This window comes from Herpailurus yagouaroundi, unplaced genomic scaffold (assembly GCF_014898765.1).
Source record: "Herpailurus yagouaroundi ecotype Mexico unplaced genomic scaffold, PumYag 213, whole genome shotgun sequence".
NCBI lineage: Eukaryota > Metazoa > Chordata > Mammalia > Carnivora > Felidae > Herpailurus > Herpailurus yagouaroundi.
Window position 1 is genome coordinate 3,732,994 of NW_024412444.1, and position 14,336 is coordinate 3,747,329.

At 43.4% G+C, this 14,336-nt stretch overlaps 1 protein-coding gene across 16 annotated transcripts in view; it reads left to right on the top strand.

Annotated features, from left to right (window-relative positions):
• The window catches only part of MAGI1 (membrane associated guanylate kinase, WW and PDZ domain containing 1), a 643,266-nt gene that overhangs the window by 590,347 nt on the left and 38,583 nt on the right, over window positions 1-14,336 (top strand). For all 16 annotated transcript variants that reach the window (XM_040454512.1, XM_040454513.1, XM_040454515.1 and 13 more), the window contains one exon: window positions 8,136-8,167. In XM_040454512.1, coding sequence (XP_040310446.1) covers window positions 8,136-8,167 — 32 coding nt within the window. The remainder of the gene's footprint in view (window positions 1-8,135; window positions 8,168-14,336) is intronic.

The window sequence follows — 14,336 nt, forward strand, 5'->3', positions numbered from 1 at the left end:
TTTTTTTTTTTTTTTTTTTTTTTTTTTAGCGTTTATTTATTTTTGAGACAGAGAGAGACAAAGCATGAATGGGGGAGGGTCAGAGAGAGGGAGACACAGAATCTGAAACAGGCTCCAGGCTCTGAGCTGTCAGCACAGAGCCTGACGCGGGGCTCAAACTCACGGACGCGAGATCATGACCTGGGCCGAAGTCGGCTGCTTAACTGACTGAGCCAGGCGCCCCATTTTTTTTTTTTTTTAAGACAGACTATGAACTCGTCCAGGTCAGAGCCATGTCTGATTTACCTTTATCTCTCTCGTAATGCTTCGGTAGGCATATGGCAGAACTCAGTAAATCTTGCATGGGTGAACAGTCACGTGGACGGTTCCTTCCAAGCTCAGGTATTGGCTCTTCCATCATCCTGCTTCTTTTTCATCACCAAAACTATCCCTCTGAAATTATTTGCTAGGTTATGTATATTCTCCCTTCCCCCACGTAATGTGAGCCCTATGAAAACAGGACCTTGTAAAAGATCTTATTCGTTGCTTTAATTCATCTCCAGCTCTTGGCCAAAGCAGGCCCTTAGCACAGTTTGGTTACATGAGGGAGTGAATTCCTTTCCTACCTCCAGTGGAAAAAGTTAAGCTGAGTGTACCTATCTTTTGCAGTTTTCTTCCCTCAGCATTTTACCGGTAGGGTGAGTGCAGTTTAAATGTAATCCTGGTTTATACCTTTTTTTTAAAAAAAAAAATTTTTTTTTCAACGTTTATTCTTGGGACAGAGAGAGACAGAGCATGAACAGGGGAGGGGCAGAGAGAGAGGGAGACACAGAATCGGAAACAGGCTCCAGGCTCTGAGCCATCAGCCCAGAGCCTGACGCGGGGCTCGAACTCACGGACCGCGAGATCGTGACCTGGCTGAAGTCGGACGCTTAACCGACTGCGCCACCCAGGCGCCCCCTTTTTTTTTTTAATGTCTATTTGTTTTGAGAGAGAGCATAAGCAGGGGGGTGGGTGGCAGAAAGAGAAGGAGAGAGAGAACCCCAAGCAGGCTCCACGCTGTCAGCGCAGAGCCCAACGTGGGGCTTGATATCACAAACCACGAGATCATGACCTGAGCCGAAATCAAGAGTCGGATGCTTAACTGACTGAGCCACCCAGGTGCCCCCTGGTTTATGTGTTTTGTATTAAGCAAACCAACCAAACAAAAAAACTAGTTGGCCGAGATGATGCAGATGGCTCTCTAAACATGGGTTACTAGCCATTAATGTTAGTTATTTAAAGTCTGTGATTTGCTGCGAAGTAATGATCAATTCTGCCTAGCTGAGGAAATCACAGATTTTCTCACTCTTTCCTTCCTGCACGCCTCCATCTTGGTACTTCATGCAACTCTGAGTGTTTTGATCCGTCCTCATACTGCCTCCCCCCCTCAATAAAAGCATTACCCTACCAGATTCTTTGTTCTTTCATGTAGCAGCAATTTTGCTGATAAATATTAGTGCTCTGCAAAGTCCTTTAATGGAGTTTCTCTCCTGAAAAAATTTTTCCATGTGCCCTTTAGCTCTTCCCGAGAAAGAAGAAGAAACATGCACTGAAAGTTTTCTCTTTCTGCTTGATCCTTCCTTCTCATTATCCTTTCTATTTGCAGATAAAGTATTTTATATACACTGTTCCTTATTAGAGGCACAAACTTAGCAGAAGTCATCCTCACTCCAGGAGTGCATCTAACACCATACACATGTGCTTGGACAAGGTGACTTAACCTGGGGTTCAAAGAACCCAGGAGAATTGGCTTATCAAGGTTACTGGTCAAGATTTCAGAGACTACTGGAAATGATAAGCAAAATTATTTGCTTCTATGCAGCTTTGCTTCAGAGAGGCTCTAACAGCTTTTTTATCCTATTTTCAGTCAAGGCCATGGCCCAGTAATTTGTAACACAGCCACTTGAGTAGAAATGGTAGTCCTTGAGCCAATAGAGAGCTAGAAGAAACTCCAGGTAATTTTTAACCTAGCGGTGCACTAAAGTGAATAAACACATATCATTGTCCAAACTCACTGAATAATGCTTCTCTGTTTATACTTGTCATTGTGTGTAAAATCTGGAAAACTTGGGAAAGACTCAAAGCAATATGAATAACTTACTAATTCTAGAATTCAGAAACAGTATTTTAATACATGTTCTTGTAGTCTTTGGATGTGTGATGTGTGTGTGATGCATGCATATACCTATTTTTACAATGAGCTTATATTCTGTGTACAGTTTTATCCTGATTTTAACATCTTGTATCATTACTACTTTTCCACATCACTAAATGTTCTTCACTGGACCCATTTTTAATGGATTCATAATCTTGTTGATAAAACAATGTGTTTGCTCAGTCCCCTGTTCTTAGGAGTCGTTTCCAATTTTTATCTTCTTTAAATAATACTGTGTTGAACATCCTTTTAGATACACGTAAATCTTTGTGAGCCTCTCTGATTATTTCCTTAATGCGCACTCTTTTTTTTTTTTTTCAACGTTTTTATTTATTTTTGGGACAGAGAGAGACAGAGCATGAACGGGGGAGGGGCAGAGAGAGAGGGAGACACAGAATCGGAAACAGGCTCCAGGCTCCGAGCCATCAGCCCAGAGCCCGACGCGGGGCTCGAACTCACCGACCGCGAGATCGTGACCTGGCTGAAGTCAGACGCTTAACCGACTGCACCATCCAGGCGCCCCAGTTAATGCTCACTCTTAATGATGAGTTTATTGGGGGTAAAGTCAGCTATAATTTTCAAGTTTGGCATTTGGGAATACATGTTGATGTCTTTTAACTTTTTTTAATGTTTTCTTTATTTTTGAGAGAGAGAGAGAGAGAGAGAGAGAGAGAGAGAGAGAGAGAAAGCAGGTGAGGGGCAGAGAGAGAGGGAGACTCAAAATCCGAAGCAGGCGCCAGGTTCTGAGTTGTCAGCACAAAGCCCGACGCGGGGCTCAAACTCACAAACTGTGAGACCATAACCTGAAGTTGGATGCTTAACCAACTAAGCCACCCAGGCACCCCAATTGATGTGTTTTAGAATAAAAAAGATAGTGGGGTCTGAGATGAAAATGTGCTCAGGAGTAGTCTATTCTGTTTTTGGAATATAAGAGTAGCTCCAGACCAAATTCTCACAGTCGTCTTTTCCGTGGCTTTCAGTGGTCTCCATGAACTAACCACCTGATTGCCTCAATCAATCAATCAGTCTCTCTCCCGCTCTCTTTCTCTCTCTCTTTTTCACTATATGTAACAGTCCCCCTGCTCCTTGAACATTGCATTCGTTACCTGATTCAACACCAGTGCTGTTTTCAGTCACCCATTTTGCGATGCAAAACTTTAAAGAATCCCCTATGTTCTAGGACATGTTCTAGCACATTAGTATGTGCTAGAATGCAAAGGAGGAAACCAAAATGTTTCCATTAAAACGCTCACATCTAGAGACCAAGTGCACACTGGATTGGCTATCACAATAAAAACAATATAAATTAATAGCATAGTACATTTTTGTCACTTGTAGATCCACTTTGCTTATGACAGTGACTTTACGATTCACACTTTCAAAGCCTTTTGCATGATTTTTTCTTTGTTCTTTCAGTCGGTGAGGTTGGTTGACATTGTCACTTCCTTTAGCCTGGAGGAAGTTAGGTCCAAGAAAGTCTGATTTCTTTGCCACAATTCAGGCTTGATCATCTCGGTGCCAAAAGGGCAGTGAATGACTAATGTTTGGCTTCCCATGGAAGAGTAGCTGAGCTATCGACATCTTCCCTATGTCCATTTAGTCCACAGGATAAACGCAAGTCTTAATCTCAACAGGGTGCCTCAAGAAACTGTGTACGTATATATTAATTTGGGGGAAAGTAAGCAATTCTTGAAGGCTCTAGAGGTGAATGATGGCTCTTGAGATTTAAGAGTGCAGTAAAATGTTCTGAAATTTGGTATATTCATCTTACTTAAAAAGGCAATGTAGGCTTTTGTTTATTGTGGTATTCATCTGCGTGTACGTGTGTGTTCATAAATAAGTAAAGCTTTGCTTGTAGAAGATCCTAAAATAGGTAATAAAACCGTGAGCCAAAGAACACACAGTTTTGGCATGTAACCTTCTAGTCTTTGTTTCCAAATGCATATGTATTCTGTTATGTTTTTGCTTTTTGCTACCAATTTTTGCATACAACCGTTATAAAATTTCACCAAGAATAACATTTGCCATTTAGTTGTATGCGAACGTGTTCAGTAACGTGCTTTATGGTCTTGGTATTTAAAAGGAAAGCGTTCTCTTCGTGTTATTTGGTCAGATTCCAGTCACTAACAGAGAATGTGCCATTTGGTTTCTCCAAAAGGACATTTCCTTTTTCATAGGGAACTTTGGAAATTCAGGTCCCACTTTTCTCACTTGTATAAATCACACTTAGACTCACACTTTGAATGTATGCTTCCCCGTAAAAGTTTTCTGGGACCCCTTTGAAATAGCATTTGCCACCTTCTCGGCTCTAAGAGCAGATGGTGCCATTGGTAGACTCTTCCTTCTGCCTCTTCTCAAAATCTCCCTTCTTTTCCCTGAAGGGAGCAGGTGAGCCCATTAAGACAGGTGCTGTTTCTTCCCATACCTCACATGTAGTAGGTGACACGATTGCCCCTGGGAACACAAAGTGCGATTTGTCCTGGGAAAACCACCGTTGGGCTGTGAAGCGTGGGATCACGCTGCTTTCTGTCGCCCATCCAGTGTGGGATGGCCCGCACTCAGCTCTCACTTGATAAGAACCACATCGTGTGCTTTCTAGGTCTTGGAAAATTCTGCCAAAGGGTGGCCTTTTTTGAGTATTTTCTGATGAGGTCTCCCAGCTGTTTTCAAACCATCTGAGTAGTTTTGGCTAAAATATATTATAAATTGTAATCAGGAGCTTTGTTCCCGCATTCATATTCATTAGATTTTAAGATTTAATGACTATGTGGACTTAAAGCAAATCCTTGATTTCTTTTTTAAAAAGCACTCAAGTGAGTCTCTCGATTTTTGACTTTCTGAATACTAATTTAGGGCCAACTTTGGCTCCTGTGAAAGGTGTAGCTTTTGAAAAACAAGGTAGCAAAGAGGAACAAATTCCTCTCTAAATTAATACTTTTTCTTCTTTGTTGTAAAATACAACTTGTAGGGTCAGTTGAGCTGGGATATTTTGGGATGTTGCACGGAGGGCTTCCTCAGAGGAAACAGGACTATAACTATTACCCCAGTTTGCTTCAGACTGGATGGTTTTGTACACTTAATGGAAGGGCCATTAATTAATTAATGTTCATGTTTAAATAAATGTTTTATTGCCTCAGCAAGATTATGAATATGGTATTCTTGATGAAGGTTCTTGATGAAGAATTCTAGATGAAGGCTAGGTTGGCCTCACCTAGCCCCTCCGATCCCAGCCCCTCCTTGCCCACCAGAAACACCCCAGTGACGAGTCTTGTGTGGACAGTTGTGGAATGCGGACACCGTGCCTTTGTTTGGGTATATTTGACACCGGCCTCCTCCTGTACCGGCCGTTCTGCAGCATGCTGCTTGCATTCAGCATCGTGTCTTGGAGCCCATCCATGCTACTCAGAGAAAAAGCTCACTGCTTTTAACCTCTGCAGACTGCCCTATAGGTGCGCTGTTCCACAGTTTCTTTAGAACCTCCGGTCCTTTCCAGGTTTCTTTTATGCCACCCCTGCTGCAGTGAGCATCCTTGTATATACCTGCACTTTCAGCGTGTGTTTCTGTATGATAGGGAAAGAAAAGTACCCTTTATTTTATACACGAACTCTTCAGAGACCAGGAATTTAAGATGGTCGGTTTTATAAATGATTAGCAGAGTACGGATCAAAGCCACTTTCCCGGACTCCTCCTACCTCGTTGGAGATTCTTGACACATTTTTATAGAGAGTCACTGGGATCTTGTGTGAAGACAAGTCTGGTGGAAAGCTAGCTACAGTGAAATGTTGCATCTTGCAGTTAACGAAGAAGGTCAGTCAGAATTAGGGAAAAAAATCTGAGTGCAAAGATGCAATATTATATACTTTTGAAGTGTGTGCAATGACCAACACGAATATAACTGAATAAAATTCCTTAAGGGAATCACATTAATGAACAAATAAAAGCACTTCATAATTTTTTAAAGAATAGGGACCCAACCAGATTACCCAGCACAGTTATTCTCATCCACAGGTAAAATAGTTCCCCTGCAATATTTTTTAGACTTTAACAGGTTAGGCAGATGACCTTTCCTAGGCGGGAGGAAGATAACCATAAGCACGTCCTTCCTGAACGGTGTAAATTCTCAAAGGCCGGTGAAGGGGTTGACATTTGAGAGGCCTCCTCTACGCCAGGTGTGAGGCTTTAAAATGTTTTGTCTCTTTAAGTATCATCATCCTGTGAAGTGAACCTTGCTATCTCCATTTCGTAAACTGAGACGCTGAAGCATGGACAGCTCTAAAGCCAGCTTCACGAAGGTCTGCCTGCGCGATCTCGCTGGACCTGAAAGAGTCCTCCTCTTTCCACCGTCTCCCAGTCTTCTTAAATGTGGTCCTCAGACCTCCTGCATCGGAATCTCCTGGAAGATTTGTTTACAGTGCAGATTCCCCGGCCCTTGGGGGTGGGACCCAGGGTTCTGCATTTGTAAAAGTCTGTACGGTCTCCTTATGTACTTGGAAGTCTGAGAACCACTCGGCCGGGCCGTGATGACCTCGTTTTGGTGATGACGTGATGAGCCTTGCCAGAAGCGTCCCCAATGCCTTTGGGGACAAGTAATCCATGAGAAGCCATGCCTCACTTGCAGTGGGCACATGAGCAGTGCTCCTCTGCTGGCTTCCTCCTACTCATCCACTTCTGTTGCCTCGTGTTACTTGTGCTGAACTTAGCACAGCTCATGGTTTGACAAGTCACTTCCCAAAGCATTGAAATCATCACACTACACGGGGATCGTTTTCTAAAAAAGGTTGAAGTTTCCAGTGCAAAATCATCAGATCAGAAGTCTATCTTTTGTGCCCAGTACAGATGGAATCTGCATTTTGCATTCTATCCCTTGCTCAAACCAAAAATGAAAAATAGATAAAAAATGAGAGGACAGCTTGCAGAAATGATTACCTTTGAAACACCGTTCTATGCTTTTATTTTTCATTCTAGCCCTCCTTTGCTTCACTCTCCTGTTGGCAGGTTTCCCACATGTCTGCCCCTAATCGCTGCTGACTTTTCTAGAAGTGTGCAGCAATCACCAGCCTCTTCCAGCTCTCACCCTCCCGTGAAAGACGGGGTTCTGGAAGAGCCAGCTAGGATCAGTGAATACCTTTTTCTCTTCTGCCTTTTTTCTTTATCCATTATCATCTTCTCTCAGCTCCATGAAATTTTCTCATTCACTCCCCCAACAATCTGCTTTTCTCTTGAAGATCTGGCCCCAGCTAGTGTCCTTTCCAACAAGCTAAATAGGAGTGTGCTTGGTTGACTGACATGCAGGGAGAGGTGTGCCCATGGTCCGGAGGGGGTCCTACAGCAAGTTAAATTTGTGTTCTCTGCTGGCAAAAGAACATCCATCCGTCTTTGTTTTGGTGTTCAGCTCATCCAAATAAAGAAGGCATTTCCTCTCCTGAAAGGCGGTGGGGGGCGGAGGAGGGAGGGAGGAAAGGAAAGAAACGACCCAAAAAAAAGAAAGAAAGAAAAATTTAATTTTAACCATGTACTCCTCTGCAACTAAATATATACCCCTTCCTCTGTCCTGATTGGTCCGCTTCAATTGACAAGTGGATCGTGGGGAAAGGAAATATCCTGGACTTAATTGTAAGTTAAGTCTCTCTTAATCCAGAAGAGCATTTGAGATTCTGTCCAAGTGTTCAATTTCCCAGGCCGCTGAGGTCTGTGAATTTCTTTTCCCAGCCTCCAGGCTGCTGCAGTACAAGCCAGCATAGCTAATGCAGATAGATCTCCTGCCTCTCCCTCTCCTCCTCCCTCTGCTTTGATTCGATATGAACAGCCTGGTAACTCCGATGCTGGGGAGAAATCTGACATAACTCTGCAGATGGCTAGGTTGCCATGAAACACCTGGGGATTGTTCTTTAAGGAAAAGGTAACATTTATATGCTAATGATTTTTTCCCCCTCTTCCCTCCTTGTTGCATTTTTTCCAGGGTTGCCAGTTCCCAAGAAGAGCCCAAAGTCGGTAAGGACTTGTCAGTTACTTGATTCTTGTTTGCCGGGGGGTGGGGGCTGGTGGTGGGAAGGGACGCCGTCTGGTTTGACTTCACGTAACGTGTTTTAGAGTAGATGGGGGAGACGGTAGCTCCGGCTCATTTGATTAAGTTCTGAGGGTCTGTTTGGTATAGAAGGTGTTTGGGTTTGTCTTTAACTGTCTAGTGATTTGTGGGCAGGCTGCAGGAGCCAGGTTAAAGAATGCATGTTTGGAATCTTCTCTATAAATGCATCACGACTCGCATTCAAATGGAGGACTTTCTCAGGTGTTTTAACTTGATACAAATGCTATTGTTTCCTTTGGGAGGGGGGTGGGGGAGAGCTCCACCTGCTTTCTGGGTAAGGTTGCCCTTAACTGGTGTTTCCATCCGTTCACATGGGCAGATTCTCTCCTTGAGCTTTCTTATGCATTGGCTGATGAATTATTTACAAAATTAAAAAGCCTGCAGGTTTGAAGAATTGCTTTGCCCTGTATATATATCCACGCTCACATGCAACCCTGTTCGCTGCCCCAGCATTGAGAATAAGACATTTCCTTGCTGTCGAAATGTCCTTTGTTGTTTTGCTAGCTTTAGCAGCATTATGCTGCAGGTATAGGATTCTTTAAAAAAAAAAAAATCAATGTTTTGCTGTCCTTTCTAATCTGGTTTCCCTGAAGATGCATTACCTAGTTGACATGTTAGCTAATAGCTTAGAGGCTATGGTGTTGTGCTTGGTGGTGTCAGCTTCTGTTCCCAGGGCACTGACAACAAATTAAAATGCTACTTAAAAACTCAAAATCTGGACCTAGGATGCCTATGAAATTGATCCAGGAGAAGGAAGCTTCCCGATTCATTAACATTTGGGTAAAGAGGGGTACTTCCATGTGGCTTAGAGTATTCGGGGGAGGGAAGATTTACGGCTTTCTGCCATCCGGGAAAGGAGAGCCTTTAAAACTTTGCAGCGGACGGGGCTGCAGTGGAATTCTTTCCACCTGTCTCCAAGCCTGGCGGCGAGAGGCAGAAGTTTATTAAGGAGGTGAGCAAAGAAGCTTCTTGCATTCTTAAGCTCCACTCCTAAGTTGTCCAAAGAGAAAAGCCTGCAATAATTGATGTGCTTCCAGTGGCACGGTGCTGTGGTGTCTACAACATGTGACTTCGGGCTGCCTCCCTTGTCAGTCTGTGTTAATGTTGAAGCTGAAAAGCGCTGGTAGGTGTGCACATCGGAACCACAGAGATGCCAATGCTCAGGAGCGCGCGCGCGCGCGTGTGTGTGTGCACGTGCATGCACATGGCACATGTGTGTCCTGATCCCCAGGTCATAGTCAGAAACCTATTCAGCCTTCAGAAAAATAGAAGTAAATCCGAAAGATGTGTCTCATGAGCTTGAGTTAGCCATCCTTTTTTCTCCCCCACCCGCAAGCGTTTTCCGTGATGCACGGAATTAATTTGCACACCCCACATGGAATGGAGTCTTAACGAGGAGCATACTGGGGGGGAGATATAGCAGGTCTGCCCAGGGAGCATGACATCAAGGAGTAAGGTGTTTTTTTTGGTTTTGCATCCCATTTAAACTTACTTTGCAAAAGGATGTTGTGGATTTCATTTGCATCGTTTCTTCCCCAAAGTGTTTTGGAATTCACTGCCGAACTCAAAGCATATCAAACAGGTATAGAGCCTGTTTTCACCAAGTCAGTTAAGAGAATTCCCTATGACAGTTTATTTTTGTAGAAGCCGTGTCATTAGCAAGCAGCAAGCCAATTACTCCGGCTGCATTCCTAGGAAAAAAAGCGTTCTTAACTGCTTTGCCCACAGTCTGCTGGCTCTTAATTACCACAAGCTAAGAGCCTGGTGTGTTGCCGGGTTAGAAAAGAACAAGCCCCCGGCCTGGGGCTTGTCCTTACCTGGTTTCTGTGCCAGGACAGGGATGATGGTTTTCACAGCATTGCTGGCACACTCTGGCAGCTGCTGTACAAAATTTGGGAACAATCAGCCAAGGTCTGCCATTGCCAGTAGAGCATTGCTAACATCTGTGATCCGTGGGAGCTCTGTACAGGTGGGTTGAGAGCTGTTTCCCTTCCCCAGTTAGAATTTTGATGAGGTCCTGCCAGAGAGACAGATGATGATGGGATTTTTCTGGTGGGGTCGAAGGGAATCCATGGGGAAGCTGGATGTCATGGTTCCAGAAAGCCAGGCACATAATAGCAGACAGGGTCAGTTGTGCAAGATAAGTAATGAATGCACGCGGATTGTGCCAGGTTATAACATGCTGAGATGTACCATTAGCTCTGTGAATATACGGTCTTCACCCGGGACCATGTTTTTTCTCTGTTCTAGAGTCTTCTGACATTGTTGGCTCACTCATGTGACTGACAGCTTCCTTTTGCCCTCATACCTTTTTTTTTTTTTTAATGTTTTCAATAATTAATTAGTTGGGTTTTTATTAGAACAAAAGGACTTTTTGATCTTGTTTTCCCTCCTGGGCAGTGTCTCTAGCTTAGTCTTAATAAGCAGTTTCACCTACTAGATTTAGTTTAAATGTTAAGCTTATGGGTTCTGCACACTGGGAACAATGGCAGTGCCTTAATAAATTGTTATTCATTTAATACCTGGATGTTAATACCATAACATCAGGAATTTTTTTGCCACATGGCAGAGAAAAAAATAAGACATATTTGCTGTCAGGTTTTAGACCTCACTGGAGAACTGATTGTGAGACCCAATTTAATCATCCTGACTGGAAACCTACTTAACTGAGACTCTTGTTCTGAATCATGCTCAAGGATTTTGTAAGACTTTAAAACTCTAGGGGTGCCTCGCTGGCTCAGTCGGTACGTAGAGCTCATGACTCTTGATCTCGGCATTGTGAGTTCGAGCCCCACATTGGGTGTACAGATTACTAAAAAAATAAATAGGTAAACTTAAAAAAATGAATTTAAAACTCTAAATACCACATCACACCCCGAATTTTAAGTCAGTATTCACTTTTGTTTTCTCACTAGTTCGTTTCCCAGCTGTGACTTCCCTTTCTCCCTTCCTTCATCTGTCCATCTGTCCGTGTAACCCATCCATGCATCTGTCCATGCGTTTATCTTTTATGCGCTCATCCCCCAACTATCCGTCCATCTATCCATTTATTTAGCAATTAGTATCAAGAACCTAGTAAGTGTCAGGTTTGGTGTGAGGCACTGGAAATACTATGGTAAATAGGTTGGTCCTGTGCCTTTCTTGGCGGGGCTTGCAAACACATAATGTTTTGATTCCTCCTTTCAGAAAAAAGATTCATTGTCACAAATCACCAAAAATTGTCTGCATTTGTTGCCTCAGCCTGTGTTTATTGAGGTTCTTCTGTATGCCAGACCCAGTGCCAGCATACAACAGGATCTAAACCAGAAAACACTCCTGCCCTCAGGCAACTAGGGAGAGAGAAACAATAGTCACATAAACAGGCAGATCTGCATGAATCCTACTCATGGGGCATAAAGGCAGAAACCTTCCCAAGTTAAAAAAAAAAAAAAAAAAAGCAGAAAGATAATCTAGAACCAAGTACCCACATAATGAAAATCACTCAGCTCTTAATTGCAACCTCCTAAGTTAAATAGTCCTTACAAAGCCCCAGCAAGGACCCAGGGCTGAGATGCTGTGATTGAGCTGTGGAATTTTTCTGAGTTCCCCAGCAGCCTGAGCAATACAGGAAGCCTTATTTATGTAACTGTTATTGTCCGATCAAAGAAAGCATACCATATTCATAAAGAAGACAAAACTTCCCCAGTTACTAAAAAACTTCCCATCAAGTTTTCATACAGGGAACACGAAATGTCAGAGAGACCAAGGAAGTCTGTTCAACAAAGTGCAGCGAAGGCAGCAAGCTGAAAGGAAGCAGTAGTGACAGGTTTCTGGTCCATTGTCCTCGGCTCCTTTCCCTTGGAAGAGACCCTAGGGATACTGCTGATGACCAGTTGTTAAGAGATGAGAGAGAGAGAGAGAGAGAGAGAGATCTCTCAGGTAATATACCCAGTGAGTGACCCCAGCCAGAATCACCCAGTTTTATGTATCCTGCCTGGTTTTCAAACTCTCCTGGTTGTCTTAACTTCCCAGAGCCACAAAGCAGTGAGTAGTAGAAGGAAGAAGGATTAGGGTTGCTCATGTAAGTCTCCTTGTCCCTCACCTTCTCTCAGCGACGCACTCCCTCAACCCCTCGGAGCCTAGAAGGTAGACTTTGCTTTTGTATCTTCCAAACATTCCATGTGAACCAAAATTCGTTTTCATATCCGATCGATACTTTCCTTTTCTTCTCCATTAACTCCTCTCATCTGCCTTTTTGGAAGAGATTATTTGACTTAGACTCGTAAATGATAAAAGAAAGAGACAAAGGGGCGCCTGGGTGGCGCAGTCGGTTAAGCGTCCGACTTCAGCCAGGTCACCATCTCGCGGCCCGTGAGTTCGAGCCCCGCGTCGGGCTCTGGGCTGATGGCTCAGAGCCTGGAGCCTGTTTCCGATTCTGTGTCTCCCTCTCTCTCTGCCCCTCCCCCGTTCATGCTCTGTCTCTCTCTGTCCCAAAAATAAATAAACGTTGAAAAAAAAAATTTTTTAAAAAAAAAAAAAAAAAAAAAAAAAAAAAAAAAGAAAGAGACAAAGAGAAAGACCATCCTCTGCTTTGGCTTGTATTTGAGTCTCTGATTTTTGCGCAACCTTTAACGACATTGGCCTAATATCTCATCAGCACTTGGAGTTTTTCCTGTTGTCCATGTAAATCACTGCAGTGGCCTTCAGTCTTGGCAGATAAGTGAACTGTAAATAATTTTGCTTTAAAATGGATCGATTTGTCATCTTTAAGCCACATGAATTCTTTTCATCATTTAAGCTCCTAAGTGCTGTCTGTATTCATTTACTCTTCTGAGCAAATATTTTCAGCTCACTTTATAAGTACCTTCGTTTTGAAATCATTTTGTGAAATACTGACGAGTTGATTTTTTTTTTTTCCTGTTTCCATTTATAAAAACCATTGCATCTTCCCAATTGCCCTGGCCTGTCAGTAGTTAGGGAATCATTTGTTCTAGGGAGGTTGGTACAATTTTATTTTAAAAGACCTTATGACACAAGTGTGTGTGGGTAGTGTGTGGCCAAGGACTTTTGTGGAGCTTTGAAAATCGAGCCCATTTCTTTCTTCCTAGTCAACCGATACGAGATTTAAAGATAAAAATCTTCCTTCCCAAATAATCAGAACAGTGACAAGAGCGGGCTTTGGAAATACCCATCCCAGTATGTGGTACATCTTTCCAACTAGTCGCTCAAGCTGGAGACCTGGGAGGTGAATATCCGTGGTTCCAAGATGTCCTCCCCTCCTGTTCCTCTTCCCTGCCCTCCATTCTGCAACGCCTGTTGAATCTGGGACCAAAATGTCTTTGACCTCACTTTTTCCCCCTCCCCTTCATTACTGCTATTCTGTAGTGTAAACCACCTTGGATCTCTCACGTAGAATACACGATAGCCTCTCCTCTCTGCTTTTACTCCTGTCCACACCAACCTAGTCACCCCTCAGTAGCCAGACCAAACTCCCTATAAGTCATTTGGGTTCTGGCACATCCCTGCTTTAAATTCCTGATTAGATTTCTTCTTCTCTGAACTAAGAATGAAACCCAAACTCTTTAAAGCACCCCTCAGGGTCCTTGCAGTATCTGGTCTCCAAGCATATCTGAGGCCATCCCACTCCCTTGCTGTGTCCCACTACGTTCTCTCTCTTCTTCAGACAGCCCAAGCTCGTTTTTGCTTTGAAAACGTAGCACATACTGTTCCCATTAATGGGCTGTTTTTCCAGAAGTCTCTCCCTACCACCTACCCACAGGACAATGCAGGATGTCGGTATCAAACTGTTAGGTTTACGTGATTAATGTCCATCAACACACACACACACACACACACACACACACACACACACACACACACCTAGATACGAGCATCAATTCTAAGAGTTTAGGTACTATCTCCCTTTGCACATTTATGCCTGAGAATCTGGCTCACAGCAAGTGTCCTGTGTGTACTTATTGGATGAGTGAACTGTAATGCATGTCAATATGCATTGTGGGTAGCTACGTACAAGGGCTTGGTCTGGATGGTCTTGCCTTTGCGTGCTAGCTCGTCACGTGGTGCTGGTATGCATCG